Raw genomic sequence first — 26,361 nt, forward strand, 5'->3', positions numbered from 1 at the left:
TCCTCCTCCAGACCAATGACCACACACGCACGCACACAAGTGCGCACGCACACAAGTACGCATGCACGGACACATGCACGCTCACACACACACAAAATCACACACACACACACTCTCATCCAAATCCCAGCACAATTAAACCAACACCCCTTGTTCTCTCATCATTAGTCCATGGCTCCTCTGGGCCAACAACGTCTCTCTGTGTGCCATTCAGAGAGAGAAGAGAAAGTCCTGAGGGGTGCCATTTTATTTTCCTTAAGGGCTAGCCAACCTCCTGTACCGTGAGACGTATTAGCAGAGCTGGGCCTAATTTGGACTGGCACAAAGAAAATAGGAACAGTGGAACGTGTGTGAACACACGAGAGCGAAGAGGGTCAGTTTTACATGTAGTGCATTTAGAAGGTGAGGGAGCCAGGATGAGGCAACAGTGGATTGTCTTACCATTACTATTCTAACTCTAGGCAGACTATGAATATTGATGAAAATATCAATTGGAGGAGATTAAAAAGCCATTTGATCCTTCTGAGATTGATTTAATGACCTGTTTAACACTGAAACAAATATTGTCTGCACTTAAAATAGGAGCGCTGTGATCAAGAACAGAGCTTCTCTGTCATAAAGGCTTTGATTTCACTTGTAAAGCACTCTAACACAATAAAGAAGAGTAGCGATGCAGAATAAAATCCTACATAGAATGTCTCGCACAACAAAGGGATGAACACAGAATTCCACTGCTAAAGACTCCCAGCCGAAGTTCATCAATGTTTCCTTGGCGACTGATACATAACACCGCAAACAAAACATGAGCAGGACTTGTTTTCTTCGTGTGTGTGTGTGCGTGCGTGTGTGCGTGTGTGTGTGTGAGTGTGTGTGTGCGTGTGCGTACGTGAGTGTGTCCGTATGTCTCCCATTATGGGTGTACTTTGACAAGAGAAAAACCCTGACTGCTTGCCATTGCTTTATTTATTTTTCTAACTTTCATCTGCAAGCCACTTCCAATCTGCCTTACCAGACAAACTTCTTCTGTCAGTCCCAGAGGTGTCATTAAGGATGGATCCCCATGTTTCACCAGACACATGAAAGGGCCTCTGGCTGTCTGACTGTCTGACTGACTGTCTATGTGGTTGTCTCTGTCTGACTGTCTGACTGTCTGACTGACTGTCTGTGTTGTTGTCTCTGTCTGACTGTCTGACGGACTGTCTATGTGGTTGTCTCTGTCTGACTGTCTGACTGTCTGACTGACTGTCTGTGTTGTTGTCTCTGTCTGACTGTCTGTCCTTCACAGCACCTGTTCCTAGAACTGAAAATGTGACTCACATTGTCCCACTCAATTTGAGCTGAAGTTTCCCCATTCAATAGATACAGGATAACACACACACACACACACACACACACACACACACACACACACACACACACACACACACACACACACACACACACACACACACACACACACACACACACAAACACACACAGATAATGACATCAGAGCCAGAGTGGTATGAACACTCATGTTGACTATGCTGCAGTATACGTTACTGTGTGTTGCTTACAGGTCCAGCTGATTCATGTTTTAGCCTTACCCTCTCTCTGTGTCTGTGTCTGTGTGTGAGTCACAGTTTACAGTGTGCTGCCAGCAGCGGTCTGCTGGCCTGGTTAGTGGGCCTGCCTGTGTTTCAATGGGGTACAGTAGGCTGGGCTGGGGGTGAAGAGCAGATCAAAATAACGGGCTAACTACAGAACAGATCACTTGCACCCAGACATCTGAGGATAACACACAACCACCCATACTGGAGATTCACTTCAACAAGGTCTTTCATCAGTCTTCATCAGATCAGCTCTCAACATTCATCCACACAAGACTATGTGAGAGGTGTAGACTGTTATGTATGGCTGTGTTGTTGTTGTGGTATTTTAACTAGCTGTCATTAACGGGGTTCTAACACAGACAGCACAAAGCAACTGGAGCCTTCTGTATTTCTACATCCTTGAGCGTTAGTAGGCTACTATTTATTCAGTATTAGAGGCCAGAATGATAAATTAAGCAAAAAGGGAACTCCACTCATATCTGATTCGAGATAACGGCCTGAAGGGGCTCCTGTGTTTATCCCAACTCTAATGATTTCTCCTGATGCTAAAACGTTTTCTAATGAAGCTGATCCACTTAACCAAGACGAGCAAACAGTTCAGGTCTCCACTATAGACCTTGTTCAGGTTCTATTTTCCCCCTACACGCTACAAAACCAATAAATGTCCAAATCCTGCCATAATAAATAACTACAGTGTAAACACTGATCCGCTCTACGTTCTCCTCTCCTGAGGAGAAATTCACCAGAAGCAGACGTTTAAAGTGTGTTTGAATTCCTGTGCTTTCCGTGACCTTTTTGGACTGCGAAAAAAGGAGTTATACCAAGGTAGTGGAATCCAACCCCTCACTGATCACATGTCCTGAGATGTTTGCAGCCACAGGTCGTTTATGATCATCGTACATCACACTGCATTAATGTGGGAACAGGATGCACAGCCAAGTCTTCATACTGTTTAAAAGGAGGGAAGGGTTTGTAGTTCTACTCCGTTCAGTAAGATACGTATTAGGGACTGTGGGCTGCAGATGTCTACTGGTGTGAGAGGGCAGAAGGTCAGTACCTTAGACAGGTCCTAGTGGTAATAGAGTTCATGTAAACATGGGACCACCAGAATGTTTCATTAGTGTTGAATTTATTCCAGCCTATGTTTATCTTATAGCCCAAACACATTTGCGGAAAGACAGGGAATTTATCGTCAGATCCCTAAGTGTCTCTTTCCCCCAGTTAGACAAAAATACTAGAGAACGAGGGGGAAGCCAGGGACCACTGATGTGCAATTCCATTAAATTAGACACGTAAAAAAAGACACACTTTGCACGCACACACATCCTGGGAAAAGCCTGTTGTGATATTTTAAAACATATGCACGTACGTTGTCTTATTCACATATTTTTTGTTATTTTGTTTTGCTTGTTCGGAGTTCACAAAATACAAATCTAAACGTAAATTAACAATAATTTGTGTTCAACTGAGTAATTACCTGTAAATGATTCACTTTATTTAGTACACATACAGTACATAAAAAAAGGCCAATACTTTTCTGAGGGAATGCATTAATGATGTTATCTACAATTCCATATCACCAATGTCTTTTTATGAAACAGTTCAACTCCTAGTCTGCCTGCTCACCTGCACTCTTCCCCACCTGTGGTACTTCAATATATCACTCATTATAGTGTTTTGGAATTAGCAAGAATATTCTTTCCCTCTTATCCCAGATGTTCATCCTCAACACCCTCCTCTCTCATTGGCTCGTTAAAAGCCATGTGTAGCCGTGCTTAGCAGTGTGTTGCACCTACACCGACGACCCTACATGAAACATCTGCCACTTGACTGATTCCTGAATCAAATCGGCCATAGCAACAGAATGAGCTGGGGCTTTTAAAAGAGCCATTTTGTCCTAATACATGTCCCATTACCGGAGGGCCATTCATCAAATGAACCCTGCCTCCAGAAGAGAAACCTGGCAGGGACCTCCTGAATAGTGCCACAGTGCTCTCTCTCCTTTCTCACTATCTCCAGTCAGGACACACTCAGCATGTCCGCTGTGGCACCACTGTGTTTACCTCTGGGGTATACAGACAGACGCAGGCCAGCCGGACAGGCAATGGCTGCCAACCTGGGTGAGAGCAAGAGACCCAGGCTGCTGCCTCACAGAATATGGAGGGTTTTTCCCTATATAATATGTTGTAAACATTCCCTTGGGGAAAATAAAGTTGTAAGTTGTAAGATTACTAAGATAGAAGATTAAAATGACAAGTGAAATAAAGAGCTACCATTATGGGGGAGTATTCCATGTTGTTACTGTATGGATATAATATGTCATCGTGGTTGCATTTGTCTTCTCTCACAGAGACTCCAGTGTAGCCATAAACTCAGTGCTGGACAGACACACAGATTATCCTGGTCACTAAGGTCCACTGTGGAAAAGAATACAAATATAAACACACTGTCTCACACACACATACAAAAAACACAAAACTATGTTTTTTTACAGGACTCAAAAAAATAAAACACTTTTCCCAAGTCTTTAATTATAATGAACTGTAGTGAGCCTGATTACTTAATAATATGGTGATAAACACAACTATCAATCAAACCGCCTGACAGCCCTTGGAATTCAGGAAAGAAGCTGCTGACTCTCTCATTGTGTGTGTGTGTGAGTGAGTGAGTGAGTGAGTGAGTGAGTGAGTGAGTGAGTGAGTGAGTGAGTGAGTGTGAGAGTGAGAGTGAGAGTGAGAGAGAGAGAGAGAGAGAGAGAGAGAGAGAGAGAGAGAGAGAGAGAGAGAGAGAGAGAGAGGTGGAGACACTGGTCAGTGATGATGTTCTCCTCTCCAATATAAAGATGAAAGAAAGTAACGGAGGATGAATTGTCAGCTCGGAGCACATATTTATTTACAGAGTAAAACTAACAAGGGCACATGCTCAAAAACAACAATTGTGCAATCACACAAGCCCACGGTGTGGAAGGCTACAGCATGATGGTAGGCCAGGACATTGTATTTTAATCACAGGCGTTGGCCACAGTTCCATACTCACTCCAGTTTCAAGTTCAAGATAAAAACTATGTATTTGGGAATGCAGCGTTTTCTCCTCTAAAGCGTATTACAAGGGATCTTCCAGATATAATCTGTGTCTGGGAGACTCAGAAATGTATTGCAATAAATGATTATTACACAGAAAAATCACATACACATATCATTTATGATTGTTGCATGAGACAGAAAGGAAATGACTACATCTCTCCTAATTTCATTGGGCACAGCAAAAAACTGGAACGACTGCAAAACACTCAGCAGAAAATTATGACAAAAATAATACATGTTCGGACTATTAGCAACATAGTGATAGCAAAAACAAGCTGTACCCACATACTGCAGTACACGGATCATTTCACTCAATGCGTGAATCAGACTACGAATCAGACTTCAATTATAGAATTACACTATTAATCTCATACCTTATTTTTTCATACAGTACGCTATATTGTAGACTTACTCCCTGTTTTGGCTGATCTGTAGCTAGTCTCCCTACAGTAGTGAATAGGTTAAATAAACCCAGTGTAACGGTACAAGAGGCCAGTCACAGTGAGATGAATCAGGGCTCTGCTCTAATACTGCTGCTATTCTCTCTCACTTTGCCACTTTTAGAAGACCGTGCCTTATTTCCTTCCTTGCGTGACTCCAGAAGGTAAACACACTGCTGGAGTGACTCATTGCGATTTCTCACGTCGATGACCTGCTACAAACACAGGCCGGGGTCAGGGGTCAAGTAGGAGGATTATGAGACGTTACAAGGTACAGTATGTCCCCCCCCAAGTCGTGTTCTGGGCCCTGACACCCTCTGTTCTCCGAGGAATTCACGGCTTCCTGTGGCCAAACCCGCACGCCTGCCCACTCCAGCCTACAGAGAGATAGAGAGGAAAACAGAACATTAGAAAAAAATTGACATTTGAGGTGATGGATCACCCTCTTCGTCAGGCCACTGTTCGGTGAAACAGAAAGAATGCTGTCCTGATGAGCGTGTATCTCTTTTCTGCCCAGAGCCCCGGGGCCTGCCGAGAGAGAGGGAGCAGCCGGAGGCGAGGTGGGGCGTCTCTGGGCTCGGGTTCGACCGTCTGCGTGGTGTAAATGAGCTTCATCCTGTTTCATGTAGTGGTGAATTGATTTACGAGTAGTGAAAAGCCTGTTTACCACCGCCTGCCAAGTTGCCTTTTCGGGCGATTGGCTCTTTTTAAAAAAGGGATCTGGGAGAAAGGCCTGATCAGCACTTTGCCCTCTGCTAAGCCCAGTGTTAGAGGGAGAGGAGGTGGAGATGGTAGTGGAGGGGTTGTAGTGTTGGGGGGGGGGGGGCAACTTCCCTTCAAAGGCCTCTATCTGAAAAAGGTCCAAACACAATCTAGCATCAATCTCTGTGCTGTCACCCTGCACTCTGCTGCCTTTCCAGCACCATTGTTATAGAGCAGACCAACGGAAAGAGGCCGGGAGCAGGTGGAAATAAAAAGCCCTTTGACGACTGGAGGGGAAAGATTCCTCCTGAGATCCTCACGACATTTACACAAGCCCCAGGGAGCAGGGACTGGCTGTCCACGCCAGTCTGGATACACACACACCGATTCATAGGTCTGGACAAACACACACACACACACTGACAGATATACTTGTACTGTCCAATTTCAGCCGCAAATCCTGTCTGCTTCACACTTTTCAACACCGTCTGGTCTACTGCTCTCAACCAAAGTATTCATCACTGTTACCGTTGCAGGGTGTTGCTTAGTATCACGTGTTACTAAGCAAAGTTATATTTCAGACCTTCAGTTAACTGGATATACTCAGAATCATTCTGACATGCCTGTGCTGTGCCAAAATATTTACTTCTTTGCTGTGGTGAGAAGGTACAGTCTTTTAGAATGTATGTAGGATGCCCCACACTGCTGCACAGATTATTGCAGGTTTTCAGTAGCAGTGGTCTAAGAACTCCCAGTCTTCCACGTTGTCTCAGTGACCTCTCTGGAGACCTTGACAGTATATATTGTTTATTCCTCACAGATACAGTGGAAGGCACTTTGTTGTGGGCAGAAATTAGAGACTGGGAAGTCCTCTTCATGCAAGTCGTGGTATAACACACTCAGACACTCATCCACACCCAGCCATCCAGCCAGTCCAGACTGCATTACTTCACTCAGGGGAAAATAAAGATGTATGTTTTAGCAGAATGTGCCTCTCCCCCTGACTCCCCTTTTCTGCCTCCAACCTCATCCCTCTCTCATCCCAATGCTTCCCTCTCACCTCACCCCTCTGTCTTTCTTGCGTATCCACCTCTCTTCTGTTCCAGCTTCACCCTCCTCTCCTCTTCCCTCCCACATCCCTCTCCTCCAATCGGGATCATGGGCTCAGGCCTGGCGGGATCCCCGTCACATGATGCCAGTGAAGTGTGATGCTTCGCTGGGACCCCCCTCTGTTCAGGAAATGCTCTTGGCCTTTTTCCCCACCCTAGCCTTCCGCTGTGTTACCATTCCAAAGCATTCCTGACTGATTCCGACCACTGCTGGGCTATGGGTTCCCACAGACAAGGAGGATCTGCTCCCCAACTCAAACAGTGGAGTGGAGGCAGGGGTATCATGTTGTGGGCTGCCAAGCCTGTTTATGGCAGAATAGAGAGGCCTAAGCTCCACAATAGGCAATTACCATCCCCACTTAGCCCACACCCCACAAACCACCTCCCCATAGTTTCAATTTGTGGTTTGTATGTAGGTGGGTTCTGCTCTCAGGGCGGATTAAATATAGCCGGGGACCGTTTCAGAGGAACACCGTAAGGGACTGACTTGGATTTGGAACTTGCATTGCAGAACGACGTCTCCTATTGTTGTGCACTGTTTGGAAATTCTTAATTGCTTTTTCCAAAGCGGCTCGCCACAGGAAAATCCCCCTTCAGAATGGGAGAGAGAGAGATGGTGGGCTGTGAGTGAACACGCATATAAACATGCATCATATAAACCTGCTTACGCTCCAATCAAAGTGCCATCAGCAACTTTCAAAGCCTCTGTAACTAACCTGTATCAGAGCTGGCTGTGGCCTGACTTCCCTCCCTCTCTCTGTTATGTCCTACTCTGACCATTTCTTCTGGTTGAGTTCTCCCTGTTGATATATTCCCGGGCATCTGTAACAAACTTCCCTGGACTGGCCCTGTGTTGTGTGTGAGGCTGAGGGAAGGGGGACACCAAAGGAGGTTGCGCACACACAGTGACATTACCCATTCACTCTCTGCCCTGTGTGGGGCAGGCTGGGAGGCCTCCAGCAGCAATATAGTATAGAGCAGAGTAGAAGCATGCAGTGTAGAACAGTGCAGGACTAAGCAGGGCGGTGGTGAGAGGGGAACATGGTCATCTCAGAGCGGTTTCTCTGGTTTTCCGCTGGAGGAGAGATTACAGCCATACTCAATCTTTTCGATCCGTACCTCTCAATTATCATTAGCACTGTCTGACAGACGCAATCCCCCGGTGGAGGTCTGGTTGTCATAGGAACTGTTGCCATCACTGGAAGACCTTCTCTCCCTCATCCATCACAGAGGGCTGAAATGGGAAAAAGAAGATTTGTGTTGGTTATATGAGCAAACTTTCATTAAACTGTACATGATATAGATATGATAAGAAGCAGGGTTGTGAATTATTAAAAGAAACAATAACATGACCGTATGGGGAAAATGAAAAGGAACACCTGATCATTGAGTAGGTCTATTGAAATTCAATCCATATTTCAAATGTATTGAAAGTGCATTTAATATCAAGCTTTTATCAGGAGTTAGGTTGTATAATTTGCTTTCATTTAAATTAACTAGTATAGGATAAGGGGCGCTTGATAAATCCCAGTGTCGTTTCATACAGTCGAACTGTTCTGTGGTTCATCAAAGACATTATAGAAAGGTGTCTATTACATTAGCTTGAGGGCTATTGAGGATTATTATAATTTAGTTCAATGACTTGATGTGCTTTTAGACTGATTTTAAATTATCAAAATGGTCTGTTATAGTGGATGAGTCAGAAGAGATGCAACTCTGGTTGAAAACATGGGCATCAATAGGGGGTTATAGCTGAGAGGTAATCAGACATTAGGCAACACTCTGGTTTGTTTCAGCACTATTTAGCTCTAGGAATGGCACACTAAGTTAATAATAGTGTGCAGAAAATGATTGTCAGATGTCTCACTGTTAAATGATCTTGATTAAAGCATGCAGCTACTGTCCTGACTTGGCAATATTGTAAGGCAGACATAAGTAGAAAACAAACATTTGAAAAAATATGAAAAATGTTAAACATCAATATTGTAATTTAATTACTTGAGCGACTATATTCAGGTATAGTTTACAGATCGAGAAACTGGAGATAAACAAGAGTTGACAAAAGCACTTGAAAATAAGTGCCAATAATATATACCCTGCCACAATGGAAACAAAATCCACAATCACAAAAATGAAACGTTTCTGGTGTTTTCTTTTTGTTTATCATAATGAGCCTCAAAAAGTCTCAAATTAAAAAAGAATAAGGACTAAATTGTTGTTTTAGTGACCATCTACTTCCTTATGATAAATACATATTTTCTGTTTGTCTTCTTTCCTCCTATAAACATGCTGTCAGTCTTTTGCTAAAACGTCAATCGCAGATATTTGACATGTTGGAACATTTTCCTTCTCGCAATGACCACATTTGGACAGTTTTGAGTTCGTAAAAATTCTGGAACTGCCAACTCTTCAAAACTCGTGTCCTTCAGTCATGTCAAATAATGTTGTGGTAGTGAAACCGAGCTTGTGTGATCACAAAATAAGCCAGAAGGAATTTTACATATGCCTTTATTCATATTTTTTATCGCTGAAAGCTGTCAAAAATGATTCAAAGTTCAGAGAACATGAGGACTATGTTACGAATAGAATACGCAGTTGAAGCCTATTGAGAGGAATAAGTGAAGCGGCTTTCGGATTGACAATACCTCAGGGACGGTTGGGTGAGTGTTGTTGTTTGGTTGGAGCGCCAAGCTTTCCTGGGAAGCTCCGTGTTCTGACACAGCACCATCGCTGCGCGCACAAAATGACTCATCTCGTGTATTTGAGGTTTGCGGGTTCCCTATATTTAAGGATAACAATACATAGTCTATTGTAGTTTAACAACCATAAAAAGGAAATAAATTGCCAGTTTCAAATGAACCAAAACATTATGGATATAAACAAACTGTGCGACTGAGTTCCAGGGGCTATGTAAAGAACGCATAGTGTGGTATATATTTATGTAGCCTATTTTTAAATGTAAGAGATCTTGTTTTGGTTTTGGTTTCTGGGTGATAATTAATCGAAAGCCGGCTAATATTCTCTCTCATATTAATAACCATACGAATTGGCCTACCTAACTCACTCACACAAAACATTGGCTATAAACAAATACACTTAACATGATTAGCTATCAATGTCGTGCAGAACAAACAAATAATGTTAACCAGCTATAAAAAAATATATAATAAGATTATGAAATTTTCATTATCATGCAGGTTAACCTGCAATGAATGGGAATTATTGTATGTTTGATAAGATGTAATGTGACCTTGCATATTTAATTATTGCATTATAAATAGGTAGCTTTCTAAGAGACACTTCAAGTGAATGCAGCTGAAGTGAAATATACCTTGATAAGGGAAATGTCAGCACTGAACAGCGCATGAGGGCGAACGAGTGTCCAAAACGAAATCCAAAATCCAATGTTTCTCAATAAACAACAACAAATAATCACGCCTACAGAATATAAGGCCTACAAATATTGAATGAATGTATTTTCCATCTCTCGAATAATGCAGTTTCAATTACATTTTGACTTCTAAAACGGGTCACACATTCTCCATTTCATGCGTCTGATCATAAAAACAATCACTTGCATTTACTGATCAGTTAATTACAGGCCCATTATTCCAAGTTAATTATAATTCATGTCAGTAGCCTCAGTCAATGGTTCAAATAAATTGACAAATAGAGCATTCATATAAATCTGTAAATGCAACATTTTTCAATCGGAGAATTTGCCCACACACCGAACACACAACACAGTGCAACATGAGATTCCTGTTTTAGTTCGAGACATGAATGATCAATGGACATGTCACACACTGTAGTAGGCCACCATGGAGAATCCTCGTCTTGGACTCTTTTTGCATGTTAAGCCTTCTAAACAAAGAGATGGAGAGCAAGGCGAGGTGATAGGAATATGACTGAAGAGTGTCAGATACGAGATGAATATGTGCCCAAGAGCAGAAACTGACCATTGAACTGAAAGGGTCTGTTGTGTGCCATGTGCTTATTGGCTCCCTAATTCTGAACAGAAAAAAAGGTGTAGGGCCTTCTATCAACCAATCCCCATCTGGATGAACCAGTAACATCTTACTGTGGGATGCATTGCAAATAAAATAGGTCCTGCTCATAGGCTAAACGGCAAGCGTATCAGCAACGATATCTGAATACCTTTATCACCGACAACTTCACTAAGAAGATAATGCTATGAAATTAACAGAAAGCTGAAATGGCCTGAAACATCCCACCCTCCACACCACGTTATTTCAAAGTGGAAATGTGGGTAATGTATCGTTGAGATGTTGATCAATGAGATTTCAACCTTTATTTGCCCACTCAAAAAGACAGAAGTTTGTTGATTTCCCAATGTCTTATCACTATGCTTTAACCTATCTAAAAGCACAACCACATTCTAAACGTCAAAACAATGTTTGATTTTTTTATTTAGTAGTCATCTAAATGTCGAGAGTTTGGGGCTATAAGGTTATATGTTCAGTAATATGACTCAGAGATAGATAATTGCCTTTAAAGTTCTGAAACCTCATTGGTTTGAATGGTGTCAGCAATTTTTTTTATCTAGTATTCTTTTGAACTTAACAACATGAATTGGGGTATTTAGAGTACTATACAGGTAGAGAACATTGAACAGAACAAGGCTATGACAATAATTACATTTAGACAAAAATGCAGATAGAACCTTATTTAGAACCAGTCCCAAGCTCTCCATGTGTTATCATTGCACTTTCAACCATTTAAAAGCACAACACTTCAAATGGGAATACAATGTCAGCTTTTTTGTATTTATACAACTGCTTCAATCATTATCAATGTGCTTCATCTAATAGCACAACCGAATGACCTGGATTCTATTTGTATTACATTAAAAGTACATAGTGCAAGTGATCAATGCTGTTTGAGATTTTGCAGATATTTATATTGTGAAGTTCTCCACAGACCTGGGATCTTGAACATGCTATGAACATGCACGCTTTCTATGATTCCATAATGAGACTTTTATAGTTAAATTAACCTCAAAATGAGACCATGGATGTGTTACTCATTTTAAGGTTGAAAAAAACTGTTACATTAGTTTGTAAAATGGCCTTCATTTTAGGCTATTTACTGTATTACACAAGTCATATTGAATTGTGTTAGGTTGGCAAGCAACCAAATATCAACATTTATAGGAGACATATCTAATGCTGGGATAGTTTCAACTGAGCCACTGGCTTAATCATATTCTTTCACTTTATTTTTGGTTTAGTTGGAGATGTGAATTCAACATATATTTGTTAACAAGTTAATATGCTATTTACTGTATGGTAAAAGTGATATTGAATTGTGTTTGGTTGTCAACACAACCAAATGTCAACATTTGAAGGAGATGTATATTTTGTGCCACTGACTTAGTCTGACTAATTTCAGTTTGTTTACAAATTAATAATTGATATGTTGGATTCATAACTCCATCTCTACCAAAAATCTAAGTTAAAGAATAGGACTAAATCTAATCAAAGTTAAAATGCACTTTAAAACAGTTTGATTTGGTTCTATTCTTTAACTTAGTTTTTTGGTTGAAATGGAGAAGTGAATCCAACATATTCATTATTAACTTCAAGATTAAATTTGACATCAACCAAAGCTTGAAATCCTAGGCCTATGTATTGTCTATTTTTAGTTGAACCCTGTGTTGAATTGAAACAATAGCTGTTGATGACTTCACAAATGCTATACAGTATAGGCCTAAATAGTCTCATTGATGATGTAAGACTTATAAGAGTATGGTTACATTTCATTTGCTCCAATTACCCTTCAGAATGACTTCAATAGCAACAGTTTATATATTTAGTTAAGATATATCTCAATAGTCATTATCACTATAGCACATTGGTAGTAGTCAGTGGAAAATATCAAAGCTAAGCTGCGCTTGGTTAAAACACTGGATGGGAGATCTAATAGATAGCTGTAGACAGATCAACTCACCTGTAGGAGGTGCTGCTCAACCTATTGTTTATTTTTTTCTGATAGTAGATATAATGTTGAAGATCTGATGTTGTTTCAAAAGGTACAAATTCAACATATTTTATACAAGGTTTGTCTTTGTTGGAAATTGGTTACCATGGTGACAATTATGGTAAGCCGCTATCCCCTGTATATAGCCTCGTTATTGTTATTGTGTTACTTTTTATTCGTTTTTACTTTAGTTTATTTGGTAAATATTTGTTTAACTCTTGTTGAACTGCACTGTTGGTTAAGGGCTTGTAAGTAAGCATTTCACGGTAAGGTCTACCCTTCTTGTATTCAGCGCATGTGACATAAAGTTGATTTGAATTATGTGGTTGAAATTTCACTCTCAAATCAACTGTTTATGTTCATGACTTTTTGCAAATCCAATGTATTTTCCAGGTCGATTCAACGTCACAATATGTTGACAAATGACTTTGAAATAAAGTTGACTCAACCAGTTTGTGCCCAGTGGGATATGGTGAATTCGTTTTCTTCATGGTAGATGTGTGCGCGTCCTGTTTTAGCCTATATACCATGGGTAGTGTCCTCGGTATCGTGGGACACTGGAGTTACAACGACAAAAGGACTCCCCTCTCCCTCGCCTTTACGCACACCGGCGCGCGCCTTGGAGGTCCAGCAGCGAGATCTTGCCAAGTAAATTAAAAAGTCGTAGAACGCGATTCTATAGTTCTGTTGATTGCATGAAAGGGTGGGGCCCCTCAACTATACCGTTCAGATCAATGTAGCGGCCCAATGAGCGCAATCAGCGGTCTGCTAGCAATCCAGTCCTTTCTCATTCACATAAACACCACTTGAACAAAAATATACACGGCCACCTACCGCGCCAGAGAAAGTGATGAGGGGGGTGCACACACCTCGACAACATACTGTTTTCAATTAAAACGACAACGCTAGATGGCCTAAGCGACGCATGAGACAGAGATATCTAGTTTCAGACCATTGGAAATTGAAATCTGTAGTAATGTATATACTGATGATGCATTGTTCCGAAAATAGCCAAGAGTGTAAAAGGGAATCAACATTGTGTTATTGGGACAATGACAGGTGAAATGTCCCCCAAAATTGCTTAAAATTCAACTTTACATTCATATGTATATTTTTTATTGTCCATTAAAGTAGATCAGAATATTACTGAAATGACAAATTGTTGTTGATATTACAACGATTTTCTTAAATTTGGCTAGTCATAAAACAAAAGGGGGAAAAAACAAATTATGCATACCTTTGCTGATTTCGTTGTTGGATTTCAAATGGTACATTAACAAATAGGCTACACATGTGGGCACGGAAAGTCTGAAAGAGTATTTTTATTGTAATGTATCAAGATATCTGCACTCGTTCTTAAAAAACGAAATACTTACAGGCCTTGGCCAAATGATGCATTGTATGATTGTTTTAAAAGGCATGTGCTGGGAACAAAGACAACATTTTCAATTGTTGAACTGTTTTCCATACAGTGCATTACAGCAACATAATGGACATGTTATATGTACCCTCCACGTATCCTCTTGACATTGTACACGGGATGCTCCTGTACGTAGTTAGGCTACATATGCGCTCAGTCAGGTAATACCGTTATGTGCATCTTTTTCCTCTCTTTGCTATCATGTTTCCCTTTAACTGCTTCTTAAGAAATATATCACATGTAAAAATAGGACAAAAGTATATATACCCATAGGCTTACATATTTTGACAATATAGATAGCCAGGTTTAAAACATGTATTTGCCTTGGCATTCTCACCCGACGCCTTGAGTTACATAACATGCACAATATGTGTTTGTTATAAATATTACAAATATGTGTATTATATCTTGTAAGATAGAATATGTTGGTTTCAGGATTTCAGAATACAATTTTACCAAACTATTATTTCCATTGTTGTTCAAATTGAGATACTGTATTCATTTAATAACCTTTATTTACTCAGAACAATTTTGAGAGTGGTATATCTATATTTAGCGTTGCCTTCAGAAAGAATTCACATGCCTTCCCTTTTTCCACATTTTGTTACGTTACAGCCTGAATGTAACATGCATTCAATATAGATTTGTTTTGTTTGTTACTGGCCTATACACACACACAATACCCCATAACATCAAAGAGTTATGTATGTTTTGGAACTTTTTGGAAATTAACTAAACATGAAAAGCTGAATTGTCTTGAGTCAATAGGTATTCAACCCCTTTGTTATGGCAAGCCTAAATAAGTTCATCAGTAAACATGTGCTTAATAAGGTGCATGGACTCTGTGTGCAATAATAGTGTGTAACAACATTTTGAATACCTCATCGCTGCACCCCACAGACAGAATTATCTATAAGGTCCCTCAGTCAAGCAGTGAATTTCAAACACAGATTCAACTACAAAGACCAGGGAGGTTTTCCAATGACTTACAAAAAAGGGCACCTATTGGTATATGGGTAAAAAACATGGTGAAGTTAGTAATTACATGTTGGATGGTGTATTAATACACCCAGTCACTACAAAGACACAGGTGTTCTTCCTAACTCAGTTGCCGGAGAGGAAGGAAACTGCTCAGGGATTTCACCATGAGGCCAATGGTGACTTTAAAACAGTTAGAGTTGTATGGCTCTGAAAGCAGAAAACTGAGGATGGATCAACAACATTGTAGTTACTCCACAATACTAACCTAAATGACAGAGTGAAAAGAAGGAAGCCTGTACAGAATAAAAATATTCCAAAACATGCATCCTGTTTGCAACATGGCACTAAACTAATACTGCAAAAACTGTGGCAAAGCAATTAACTTTATGTTCAGAATACAGTGTTATGTTTAGGGAAAATCTAATACAACACTGAGTACCACTCTCCATATTTGCAAGCATAGTGGTGGCAGAATCATGTTATGGGTATGGTTGTCATCATTAAGGGACTGGGCAGTTTTTCAGGATAACAAAAGAAACTGAATGGAGCTAAGCATAGGACAATAACCAAAAACACAAATCTACACTGGAGTTGCTTACCAAGACAGTGAATGGTCCTGAGTGGCAAAGTTACAGTTTTGATATAGGGGTTTTCTTTATTTTGACTATTTTCTACATTGCTGAATAATAGTAAAAGTTTAGACACACCTAATCATACAAGGGTTTTTCTTTATTTTTATATTGTAGAATAATAGTGAAGACATCAAAACTATGAAATAACACATATGGAATCATGTAGAAACAAATAGATTCAAATAGAGACTCTTCAAAGTAGCCACCCGTTGCCTTGTTGACAACTTTGCACACTCTTGGCATTCTCTCAACCAGCTTCATGAGGTAGTCACCTGGAATGCATTTCAATTAACAGGTGTGCCTTGTTAAAAGTTAATTTGTGGAATGTTGTTCCTTCTTAATGCATTTGAGCCAATCAGTTGTGTTGTGACAAGGTAGGGATGGTATACAGAAGATAGCCCTATTTGGTAAAAGACCAAGTCCATATTATGGCAAGAACAGCTCAAATAAGCAAAGAGAAATTACACACCATCATTACTTTAAGACATGCAGGGCAGTCAATTTGGAACATTTCAAGAACTTTGAAAGTTTCTTCAAGTGCAGATGCAAAAACCATCAAGCGCTATGATGAAACTGGCTCTCACAAGGACCGCCAAAGGAAAGGAAGAGTTAACAGCACCTCAGATTGCAGCCCAAATAAATGCTTCACAGAGTTCAAGTAACAGACACATCTCAACAACAACTGTTCAGAGGAGACTGCGTGAATCAGGCCTTCATGGTCGAATTGCTGAAAAGAAACCACCACTAAAGGAGAGTGATGGAGTGCTGCATCAGATGACCTGGCCTTCACAATCACCCAACCTCAACCCAATTGAGATGGTTTGGGATGAGTTGGACCGCAGAAAAAAAAAAAAAAAGCAGCCAACAAGTGCTCAGCATATGTGGAAACTCCTTCAAGACTGTTGAAAAAGCATTCCAGGTAAAGCTGTTTGAGAGAATGCCAAGAGTGTGCAAAGCTGTCATCAAGGCAAAGGTTGACTACTTTGAAGAATCTAAAATATATTTTGATTTGTTTATTAACAGTTATTGGGTTATTACATGATTCCATATGTATTATTTGATAGTTTTGATGGCTTCACTATTACTCTACAATGTAGAAAATAGTAAAAATAAAAATAAACTTTAATGAGTAGTTGTCCAAAATTATATATTTTTATTTTTATTTTTAATATATTTTTTTATTTTTTTTACAAATGTTAGAATTTTTCTTCCACTTTGACAGAGTTTTTTGTGTAGATTGTTGACAAAAAATTACAATGACAAAGTTAGATTAAAATTGATGTAACAACAAAATGTGGAAAAAGTCAAGGGGTGTGAATACTTTCTGAAGGCACTGTAATGACATTTGCATAGTACTAGCATTATGGGCGTTAAATTAGGTTATTTTGTGTCATCACGTTGGTTAATTGACCAAGATGCAAGAGCCCATACCTCAGAAATGGGTCAAATAAGAGAAAGAACAGAATTGCAAAGCATAATTGATATTCTGCAGTAAATCATTGAATAATATTTAGGCATGGCACAACTATATACTAATATTCTTTTGAAGCATTATCCTATTTTTAGCATCAAAACAAATTAATCTCTTGACTTTTAGAAAATGCTTTAATAAGTAAACAAGCATAATTCCAAATCATGCACTCAAGGTTCTCTTCTAAAATCCTGAGGCGTGCAAAGAAGCGACTTCAAGTGCATCCAGGTCCAATGAACTAGCGGCTCTAATGTGAAGTTATACATTTGATCGATCAATCCATCACAAAGTTCTCCAAACAACTCTGCTGCAGCCTTTTGGTGACCCTCCCCGTCTCCACTCCAACACTGAAGCGGGTAACACACTGATTTCTCAGTGTCGAGACCGTCATTTCAGTTTCTAAACAAACTCAGGACTAATTTTGTTTATCAATTATATATTCCCAAATGGCCTATAAGACTAATTACAACAGTAGTTTGTTAAACGTCCAGTAGCCTATACAGTTTTTTTTAAATGACCCCTTGATCAAAAACAATTAATTTATGTTCTGGAGTCTCGTTTTCCCATCACCAAGCTTTCTGAATGGTTATGGCAGCTGCAAAAAAAACTAAAAATAAAGTTTAAATAAATCATCTTTATATCTAAAAATATATTTTTTATCAGATTTGGCATAGTGGTTGTGTTGGGTAAAACAGTATGTGACATGCTGAGGTTTCTCTCTTATAGCATTGTCGAGGAATCACCTCACAGTCACATTAACTACAGACAGTAGCAGTTCTAATGTATAACTGGGTGAGTCTTGGACAAGCTATGATAGGCTATATGATATAAAGTAAGTAGACTAATTCAAGGTTTAGGCTGAATTGCAATCTCCCTCGCAGTGACTGCAAGATAAATAGACTCCGAGTGTATCACTGTATGGTGCACAGCTTCAGCAGTATGCCTATCACCGTTGATTGAAATGTCCAGGCACAGAGTGCTGTAGTTGTACAACAAAAGTTGCTAAAATAAAGGCCATGTGTTTAAAATGTGTGTTTGGGTAGGTGTATGCTTATAAGACGGGGAAAGACGATCTTGGGATGGTATATCCTCGTCTTCGCTGAGAACTGTTGCAAAGGGGATATCTAATGTATCTAATCTATATTCATGGTCATTTCAACATACAGACAAAAACTCAATACCACTCTCAACAATATAATGCATCATTACGTCCATGTAAAATAAAAAAATAAAATAGGCCTTTGGGTCAAATTTCGTCGATTGGATAACAATAAGACCATTTGGAGAGGCTTTCTGTTGAGACAAAAACGCATACTGCTGGGCTGGCCGAATGATGTGGAATTCCTCCACCTAAGTGGTCGAACATTCCTGAGGATGCAACGCTGTCAAATATTTCATTCGAGGACGTCATGGAAAAAGTACATGAAATAAACTAGGAGGGGCAAGTGGGAAGTGGTGACCTCGGATTGCCGTAAAATGACGACAAACACAATCCTGCAACAGTGGCATTACCAGAGTAAATCTATACCATTGGAGTTAACCCTTTCCTCAATATGTCCATGTAGGATTTAGGCTGCCTAACATGGGTAAGGCGGTAAAGCATGTTAACTAAGAAACATATATTCCATAGAAGATAATTGTGGGCAATGTGACTTCAGCCAATGTTAATTATACAATGCACTATGTAAATAAATCAATATAATTTAGAGGACACCATAACTTAACCATAACTCGTTTAAAACCACGCAGTAACAATAATTTGACTGACGGAAAATCGTCTATAATATCAACTGAGAGTCCAGAGGGACCATTAATAATTATTCGTAGCTGTCAACAGCTTTTTGCGGAGGGGTTTCACAACTCGCCAGTCATCGGCGCGTCCCACTTCAAAGATCAATGGAGCAACTCGCGTCCCACTAGTTTGGGTAAACATTTAGGGATCAATTAGCCGTGGACATTAGTTTTTCAAAGTGCATGTCAAAGACGAGTGGCGGGGTTAAAGTGTATGAGAGGGCCATTCGGCGTGGGGACGGGCACGACGTGTTGAAACAAGGCGTGATTCTCGGAATGAAGTCATCAACGTAATTAAATGCAGGGGGAAAGAGAGAATGCAAGCGCGCCTGCCCCCTCTCTCTGCGCGCTGGGTGGTCCGCTCCCCTGATAAATGCGTGGGCCTCATTCCAAGCGAGCGCCCTGTGTAGGGACCGGTTAAAACAATACTACTACCTATATACATTTCTTTACTTAGGTTTCAAACTCAGCCGCAACAGCAAATCCCACCATTGTACCTCTCGCATGCCCCGTGTAGTTGACAACGGAGATTTGTATATTTTCTTATTTGCTTTACCCTTTGGCAAAAACGTCACAAAGGAGCCAAGCCAACAACGGCATTTACGGAGTTTTGTTGCAACACAGGCTGTCCTTCAAATACATGTAGGTCTATAGAGCTTCAGAACATCATCTTGCGGTTTAATAAATAAATCATGTCATTTTGATGTGGCCTTAGTTTTCGAAGTTTGATAAAAATGAGTAGGCCTAAATAGCCTACAATATCCTCCTGTAGACGCATATTTGTAGGACCACTACATTTATTTGTAGAATATAATTCCAAAGACATACAAAATCTTAGTCAAGAAAAAACAGTAGCCAGTATAGCCTACTTTTATGACACCCAAAATGTATTATATTTTGTATTTACAATTTGACAAAGTATCTGTGACTGATTTGCGTTGTTGCATATCCAATATGGGCATTAATTACAAGATTGCAAAAGCATATAATAAAATTGTCTAACAACCCGGCAAACCAAAACAGCAGAACCACCGCGAGCCAGCCCGGAGAGTGAACCCGCGCACCAGGAGCGCCTGAGTGAGGGTTGAGGGGTTGAGGGGCTGAGGGCTTGTGCGCTCTCCGGGGAACAATGAACAGTCTACTGTCAACAGATTTAGTCTATGGACCGGCGGCTCTCCACTACACACATACATATAGCCTAGCGGTTCAAGGCTTAAATGAATAACTAGAAACTGGTTACATTTAGAATGGTGGAAGAGGTGCAATGAAGCGCTTGAAGACCTAATGCTCAAAAACAATACATTTTCTAAATGTAGCCTAATTACTTATTTTCTTATTCTAATTTTCCAAACGATAAGCCTGAAAATTATGAGCCTAAGACAGCTCTTTGTTAATAAGGAATGCGCTTCGAACTTTTCAAAAAAGGAAAATAAAGTAGACCTATGTGCTACATCGCTTAACTTTGTAACTCAGATGATATTTGTTACGATTTTTCTGTGACACTATAGTCTGGTTAGGCTGCCCACCACATTACAATCAAATTGTATCTTTATTTAAATAGGCAAGTCAGTTAAAAAAAAAAACTTATTTTCAATGACGCCTAGGAACAGTGGCTTGTTCAGGGTTAGAACGACAGATTTTTACCTTGTCAGCTCCGGGATTCGATCTTGCAACCTTTCAACAAGTCCAACACTCTAACCACTAGGCTACCTGTCGAAATGACTAATGAGACCATCATATGGCGTCCTATCTAATTCGCACTTCTAACTGCACAACAGGTCTAGTAAATCTTGATTGGAACTAAATTGAGAAGTCCCGCAGCCATATCGCTGTCTTGTTTTAACTGACAAAAGTTTAAAGTGACTTACCTTGATTCGAACACCATTCTGAGGAGAGAGTGTTTGGTGGGCGTCGATCTAAAGTCCTCAGCCGAGTTTCAGTGCTCAGTGTTCGGCTAGGCTCAGAGCGCTCTTCCCCTCAGTTCTCCTGTGTGAACATAATAATTATACATGATTGAAATCCCTTTCTGCATTTACGTTGAAGAGTCCTATCCATACACAAGGAGCTGTCTAAAACGGACATAATGCATCAGATTGAGTATGAGCTGATCTAGCGGGGCTTTTTGCTTGATTTTTTATTTAAAGAAGGCCAGGGAAAATGTTTACATTTTGCTGTATAAACATCCTGCCCATGTTCCTGTCTTTTAAAGAAATCAGCTGCGTGGTCTTGAATATAGGACTTTTCTTTCAAATAAGCGTATTTCAAGCAACATTTTAAACATACTTCACACTTTAATAAGTCAAAGTCAGTGAAATGTGCTATGGTGAGGTTGGCCTGCTGTATCTGACAAGTGGAAAAACAGTTTTATATATCACGGTGGTTGTGCATACAAGCTTAGTAAAAACATACATTTTCAAAAACACTGTTTAAGAAATATTGTCGTTGCGAAAATAAAAACTATTCAACGTTGCAAAGTTCTAGCATAGGCCTCTGTAGGCTGTTGTATTAGGCTACCATTTACATTCTGAAAACAGATATTCTAGTAGGCTATGTCCTATATTTGAAAATAATTCCTGTTTCACGCCATGCTATTAAAAAATGATAATTTTCTGTTCAATAAAATGTAATTTTGATTGTTAAGAAAGATCCACTTCACTGATTTTGAGTTGGGTAAAAAAAAACTGCTCCCAGACAAACTAAAGCCAGGCAGATGTGTGTGAGTGGGAGGGGACTGGGCGGGCCCGGTGCGCCAATGACGTCCTGATGGTCAAGAGCTCGAGCTAGCAAGGCGCTGATGGCAACGGATAAGTAAAAGGCGAGCTCCTCCAGACGCACCGACAGAAGTTGAAGTAGCTCCCGTTTATCCCCCATTTCAATTTGGACACTCGCTACGGGTTTCAGGGTTCACATTGGCTAAGGAATTTAGGCACCAAAAGGAAGAGCGCAATAACGCACGGTTTACAGAAATTCAGCTTTGCATTTGACCGTGCGTAGTTCAACAGCAGAGATTATTGGTAACCATCTTAAACTTTTCTTTGATTATTTATTCGAAATTTCTAGTACTACTTAAAAACGAGGACGTGGATATTTTTGTCAAACATTTTTGCCATTGCGCTGATAGTCTAACTAATGACGGCAGAGGTCCAGCAGCCCCCAGCGCAGACTCCTGCCCAAAGCAGCCCGATGTCTGCCCCGGAGAAGCCCCACGGACAGACCACTGTGATGGAGACCGCCTCCTCCACCACCAAAACCAAAAAGACCAACGCGGGGATCCGCCGCCCAGAGAAGCCCCCCTACTCTTACATTGCGCTGATAGTCATGGCTATCCAGAGCTCTCCCACCAAACGCCTGACGCTCAGTGAAATTTACCAGTTCCTACAGAGCCGCTTCCCGTTTTTCAGAGGCTCTTACCAAGGATGGAAGAATTCCGTGCGTCACAACTTGTCCCTGAATGAGTGCTTCATAAAGCTGCCCAAGGGTCTCGGACGGCCCGGGAAGGGCCACTACTGGACTATCGACCCAGCCAGTGAGTTCATGTTCGAGGAGGGATCCTTCCGCAGGAGGCCGCGGGGCTTCAGGCGTAAATGCCAGGCGTTGAAGCCCATGTACAGCATGATGAACGGCCTGGGATTCAACCACCTCCCCGAGTCCTATAACTTCCAGGGGAGCGGCGGGGGCCTGTCCTGTCCGCCCAACGGCTTGTCTCTGGACAGCGGGATTGGGATGATGAATGGACACTTGGCAGGCAACATGGAGGGGATGGGTCTGGCCGGGCACTCCATGTCCCACTTGTCAGCCAACAGTGGACATTCCTACATGGGGAACTGCACAGGATCCACGGGGGGCGAGTACCCCCACCACGACAATTCAGGCTCGCCCCTCCTCACCAGCGGGGGAGTGATGGAGCCGCATCCCGTCTACTCAAGCTCGGCCTGGGCTCAAGCGCCTTCATCCTCTCTGAATAACGGAGGTTCTTACATCAAGCAGCAGCCACTGTCTCCCTGCAACCCCGGGGCGAACCCACTGCAGCCCAGTTTACCCACGCATTCCCTAGACCAGTATAATCTTCATCAGAACGGACACAGTAACACAGATTTGCAAGGTAAACTAACATCGCATGCCTTTTACAGTGAGTCATACCCAATAGCCTAAAATGTGTGCGAAATAAACACAAGGCCTAGGCTATAGCCCACTAATTGCTTTGAACCAAATCCACAACTTCTAAAGTAAATTATAAACGAGGAAGAAAAATGAAAATATCTAGGCATGTAGAGCATTGTTTCGCAGACAGTAGATACAAACGAAGATTACATTACTGCTATTGGCCAGCTATATGCAAAGGTCTTTCGGCAGCCGTCGCCTACTGCAATCAGTGCAGTGGGCAAAGATAGGGACTGAGCAGTGCTCAATGCATTTGTTTTTACATAGGCCTACAACAACTCCAATATGCCACAGTTTTTGGCGGACAATATTGGTAGAAATTATAGTTCTGTTATCTTGGAAATAAGGAAATGGACGCAAGAAACCATCGTCTAATTATCTAGCAAGGAAGTTAAGTAATTCGGTTTCCTGTCCTCATTTAACTGGCCAAGGAGTGGGACAACAGCGGGTTTAACCCTCACTCTGTTTTCCTAATAAATTCCTGGAGGTGGTTTAAGGAAGCACGCGGACAGCACGTCTTCTGGGACAAGTGTTTAGAACGGTGCCAATCTAGAGACAAGCGCGAGCCGGAGCCAGCCAGCTCAAGCCCTCGAGGCACCCGGTCCTCCGGGATTTGCGTGCGAGCAGGCCACTGCCAATTAGAACTATCCCACTCTCGAGCTCTCCAGACGGTTCTCTGCCTCAACAGTTCCCTACGACAGCCCCAATCAGACAGACCGGGGTTTTCCCAAATTAAATGAAAGATTATCTACCCAAATTACAATTAATTGTTCTTGAAAGGCAATTTAGGATGAATTTATCCTCTTTAACAATATTCTGAAAAGATTTAGGCAATACTAGTCCTACTTCAATCGACTTTTATAATATTACAATATAGGCTAAATAATGCAATGCACAAGATAACAATTCACCCTATAAATAACAAATTAGGCCAACATCAAAAAGGTCAGTAGTCACTTTTGATTTTTTTTTTTTTTTTTTTTTTTTTACATTTTCTTTCTATAGACAAAGGTAAATGTGTATTATTTTGATGATGGATAATTTAGGGCTATATGCAATCACCCAGTGGCAATACTAGTTTCTTAATTTTCCTTGTACCCATAAATATGTATTTAAGTAATTTGTTACCACCTTTTCTTTATTCAAAATGCACTCGCACATCTGAGCAATATTTTTTGCAGGTGGATGGTAACAGTTGGACAAGATGAGGGGAAAAGGACACTGCTCTTGATAGTATTACTGATCTTTAATAAGTTTACGTATCGGCCTCACAGCCTTCGTCAGAGCTTTTGAGTTTCCTTTTTTCTTTAGCACCCTTATGTAGACCTAGCCCCACCCACATCCGTTCCACGCATCGAAAGCGGTTGGAGGCGAAGGAAAAACAAATAATTGCTAACAAATATAACAATATGAATTTCATAAATATTCGAATAAAGTGTGTAAATAAGACGTATTAAACACGTCTTTAAAACCACAATGAGGACATAGACCTACCGAGCAAGTTTTCATAAATCATTGGGTACCTGTGAGGCCGATAAGTAAGCTTATTAAAGATCAGTAATACTATCAAGAGCAGTGTGCGGTGTCCTTTTCCCCTCAGCTACCACCTTTTCTTTAAAATGCTGGCCTATATTCTTCTCGACCTGTGGTTCTTACTAGCCTATTCAGAAAGACAACCATACTGTTTGCCAATTGACAGCAACACATTCATATTGGGTTGGCATGCTATATGGCATAATGTGAATTGAAATATGATGTACTCTTGTCTCTGTATTCTTAGGTATTCCACGGTACCATTCTCAGTCTCCCAGTATGTGTGACCGGAAGGAGTTCGTCTTCTCCTTCAACGCGATGACGTCTTCAACGATGCATTCGCCCAGCAGCAGTTCCTACTATCATCACCAACAGGTCGCCTACCAGGACATCAAGCCCTGCGTCATGTGACAGCCCTTACAGTGAATAACGGACATCACTGACTTGAGCCACTAAAGCCAAAGCGGCTGCAGGGCTGAGACGAGGAAGCAACCCAACCCTTGGAGGCAGGAGAGAAGGCAGGCCCTGGAGCGCGCTGTAAGAGAAGCAACAGTAACGCCAGAGAACCCATAAACTAAACAACTTTTCACACAAAGGATTTGGTACAGAGACATAAATACTGCAAATACAGATTGTTAAACTTCAATGTTTATCTCTCTCAGAAACCAAAAATGGAGTGGAAATATCACAGAACAGCCTTGTGGTGTAGGCCTAAGCTGTGGGCTATTTTCAAGAAATGTCTGTGTGCCACACAAGAGGTAAAGCAGAGACCGGTTGACACTCACCTCATGCATCTCAACCCCAGCTGCCGCTTGGTACTATAACTCTGCGGGCGGATGACTACCACTTGAGAATATTTTACAATGTACAACAATGTGTATTATTTTTGTTATGCATTCAAAAGATATACTGCGGGGACAATTTCATTGCTTATTTAACCCGGGTTATGCTACTCGGGTCCATCGAAATGATACTTCGATTTTTATTTGATTTTCTGAGAAGTTTAAACTAAGCTATAGGCTACACCATACATTAACATTTGTAAATCAACAACAAGACGATCTGAATTAAGGAAAGATGAAGGCACTTTTTAAATAGCAAAGCGCAACTTCTTATTTATTCTGTGCATATTTTTAATTGTACACTTATAGCCACAATATTGAAGTCTGCTTTATTGGCAATATTTGCCATGACGCGTTCTTATTTGTTTTAAAACGGAAATTGAAGATATAGATGTAAGCACTATTAGTTACATGTCTATTTAGGTGTATATATCCGTGTAGACACCCGTTATTTTTCAGCACTGTATAAATTGTAAATGATGTTATGCTGAGTATTGGCATACTCGAGTGTCTTTAGATTAGTCTGTATATTACTACACACGATTTGTATAAAATTAAACGTATTGGCATGCAGTTTAACTGGCTGAAACACCTATACAATTAT

The 26,361-nt window shown here is 40.8% G+C and overlaps 1 protein-coding gene and 1 long non-coding RNA gene across 2 annotated transcripts; one reads left to right on the forward strand and one right to left on the reverse strand.

Annotated features, from left to right (window-relative positions):
- Positions 1-4,472: 4,472 nt before the first annotated feature.
- On the reverse strand, positions 4,473-21,330 carry LOC129834986 (uncharacterized). Its single transcript, XR_008756343.1, has 3 exons — positions 21,090-21,330; positions 8,046-8,160; positions 4,473-5,492 (listed from the first exon to the last, which is right to left on the reverse strand). It is a non-coding gene; the product is annotated as an uncharacterized LOC129834986 (long non-coding RNA).
- A 698-nt stretch (positions 21,331-22,028) lies between these two features.
- LOC129834987 (forkhead box protein F1-like) lies at positions 22,029-26,336 on the forward strand. The gene is made up of 2 exons (XM_055900347.1): positions 22,029-23,323; positions 25,163-26,336. Exons 1-2 carry the CDS (start codon positions 22,351-22,353, stop codon positions 25,324-25,326), a joined length of 1,137 nt encoding a protein of 378 aa, XP_055756322.1. The 5' UTR covers positions 22,029-22,350; the 3' UTR covers positions 25,327-26,336.
- The last annotated feature ends 25 nt before the right edge of the window (positions 26,337-26,361 follow it).

This window comes from Salvelinus fontinalis, chromosome 35, assembly GCF_029448725.1.
Source record: "Salvelinus fontinalis isolate EN_2023a chromosome 35, ASM2944872v1, whole genome shotgun sequence".
Taxonomy (NCBI): domain Eukaryota; kingdom Metazoa; phylum Chordata; class Actinopteri; order Salmoniformes; family Salmonidae; genus Salvelinus; species Salvelinus fontinalis.

What these genes read in the sequence shown, in the direction of transcription:
- LOC129834987 (XM_055900347.1), top strand. Translation starts at nt 22,351, where the DNA reads ATGACGGCAGAGGTCCAGCAGCCCCCAGCGCAGACTCCTGCCCAAAGC. An exon ending in CAGTAACACAGATTTGCAAG is followed by an intron (nt 23,324 to 25,162) that starts GTAAACTAACAT and finishes CTGTATTCTTAG; the next exon opens with GTATTCCACGGTACCATTCT.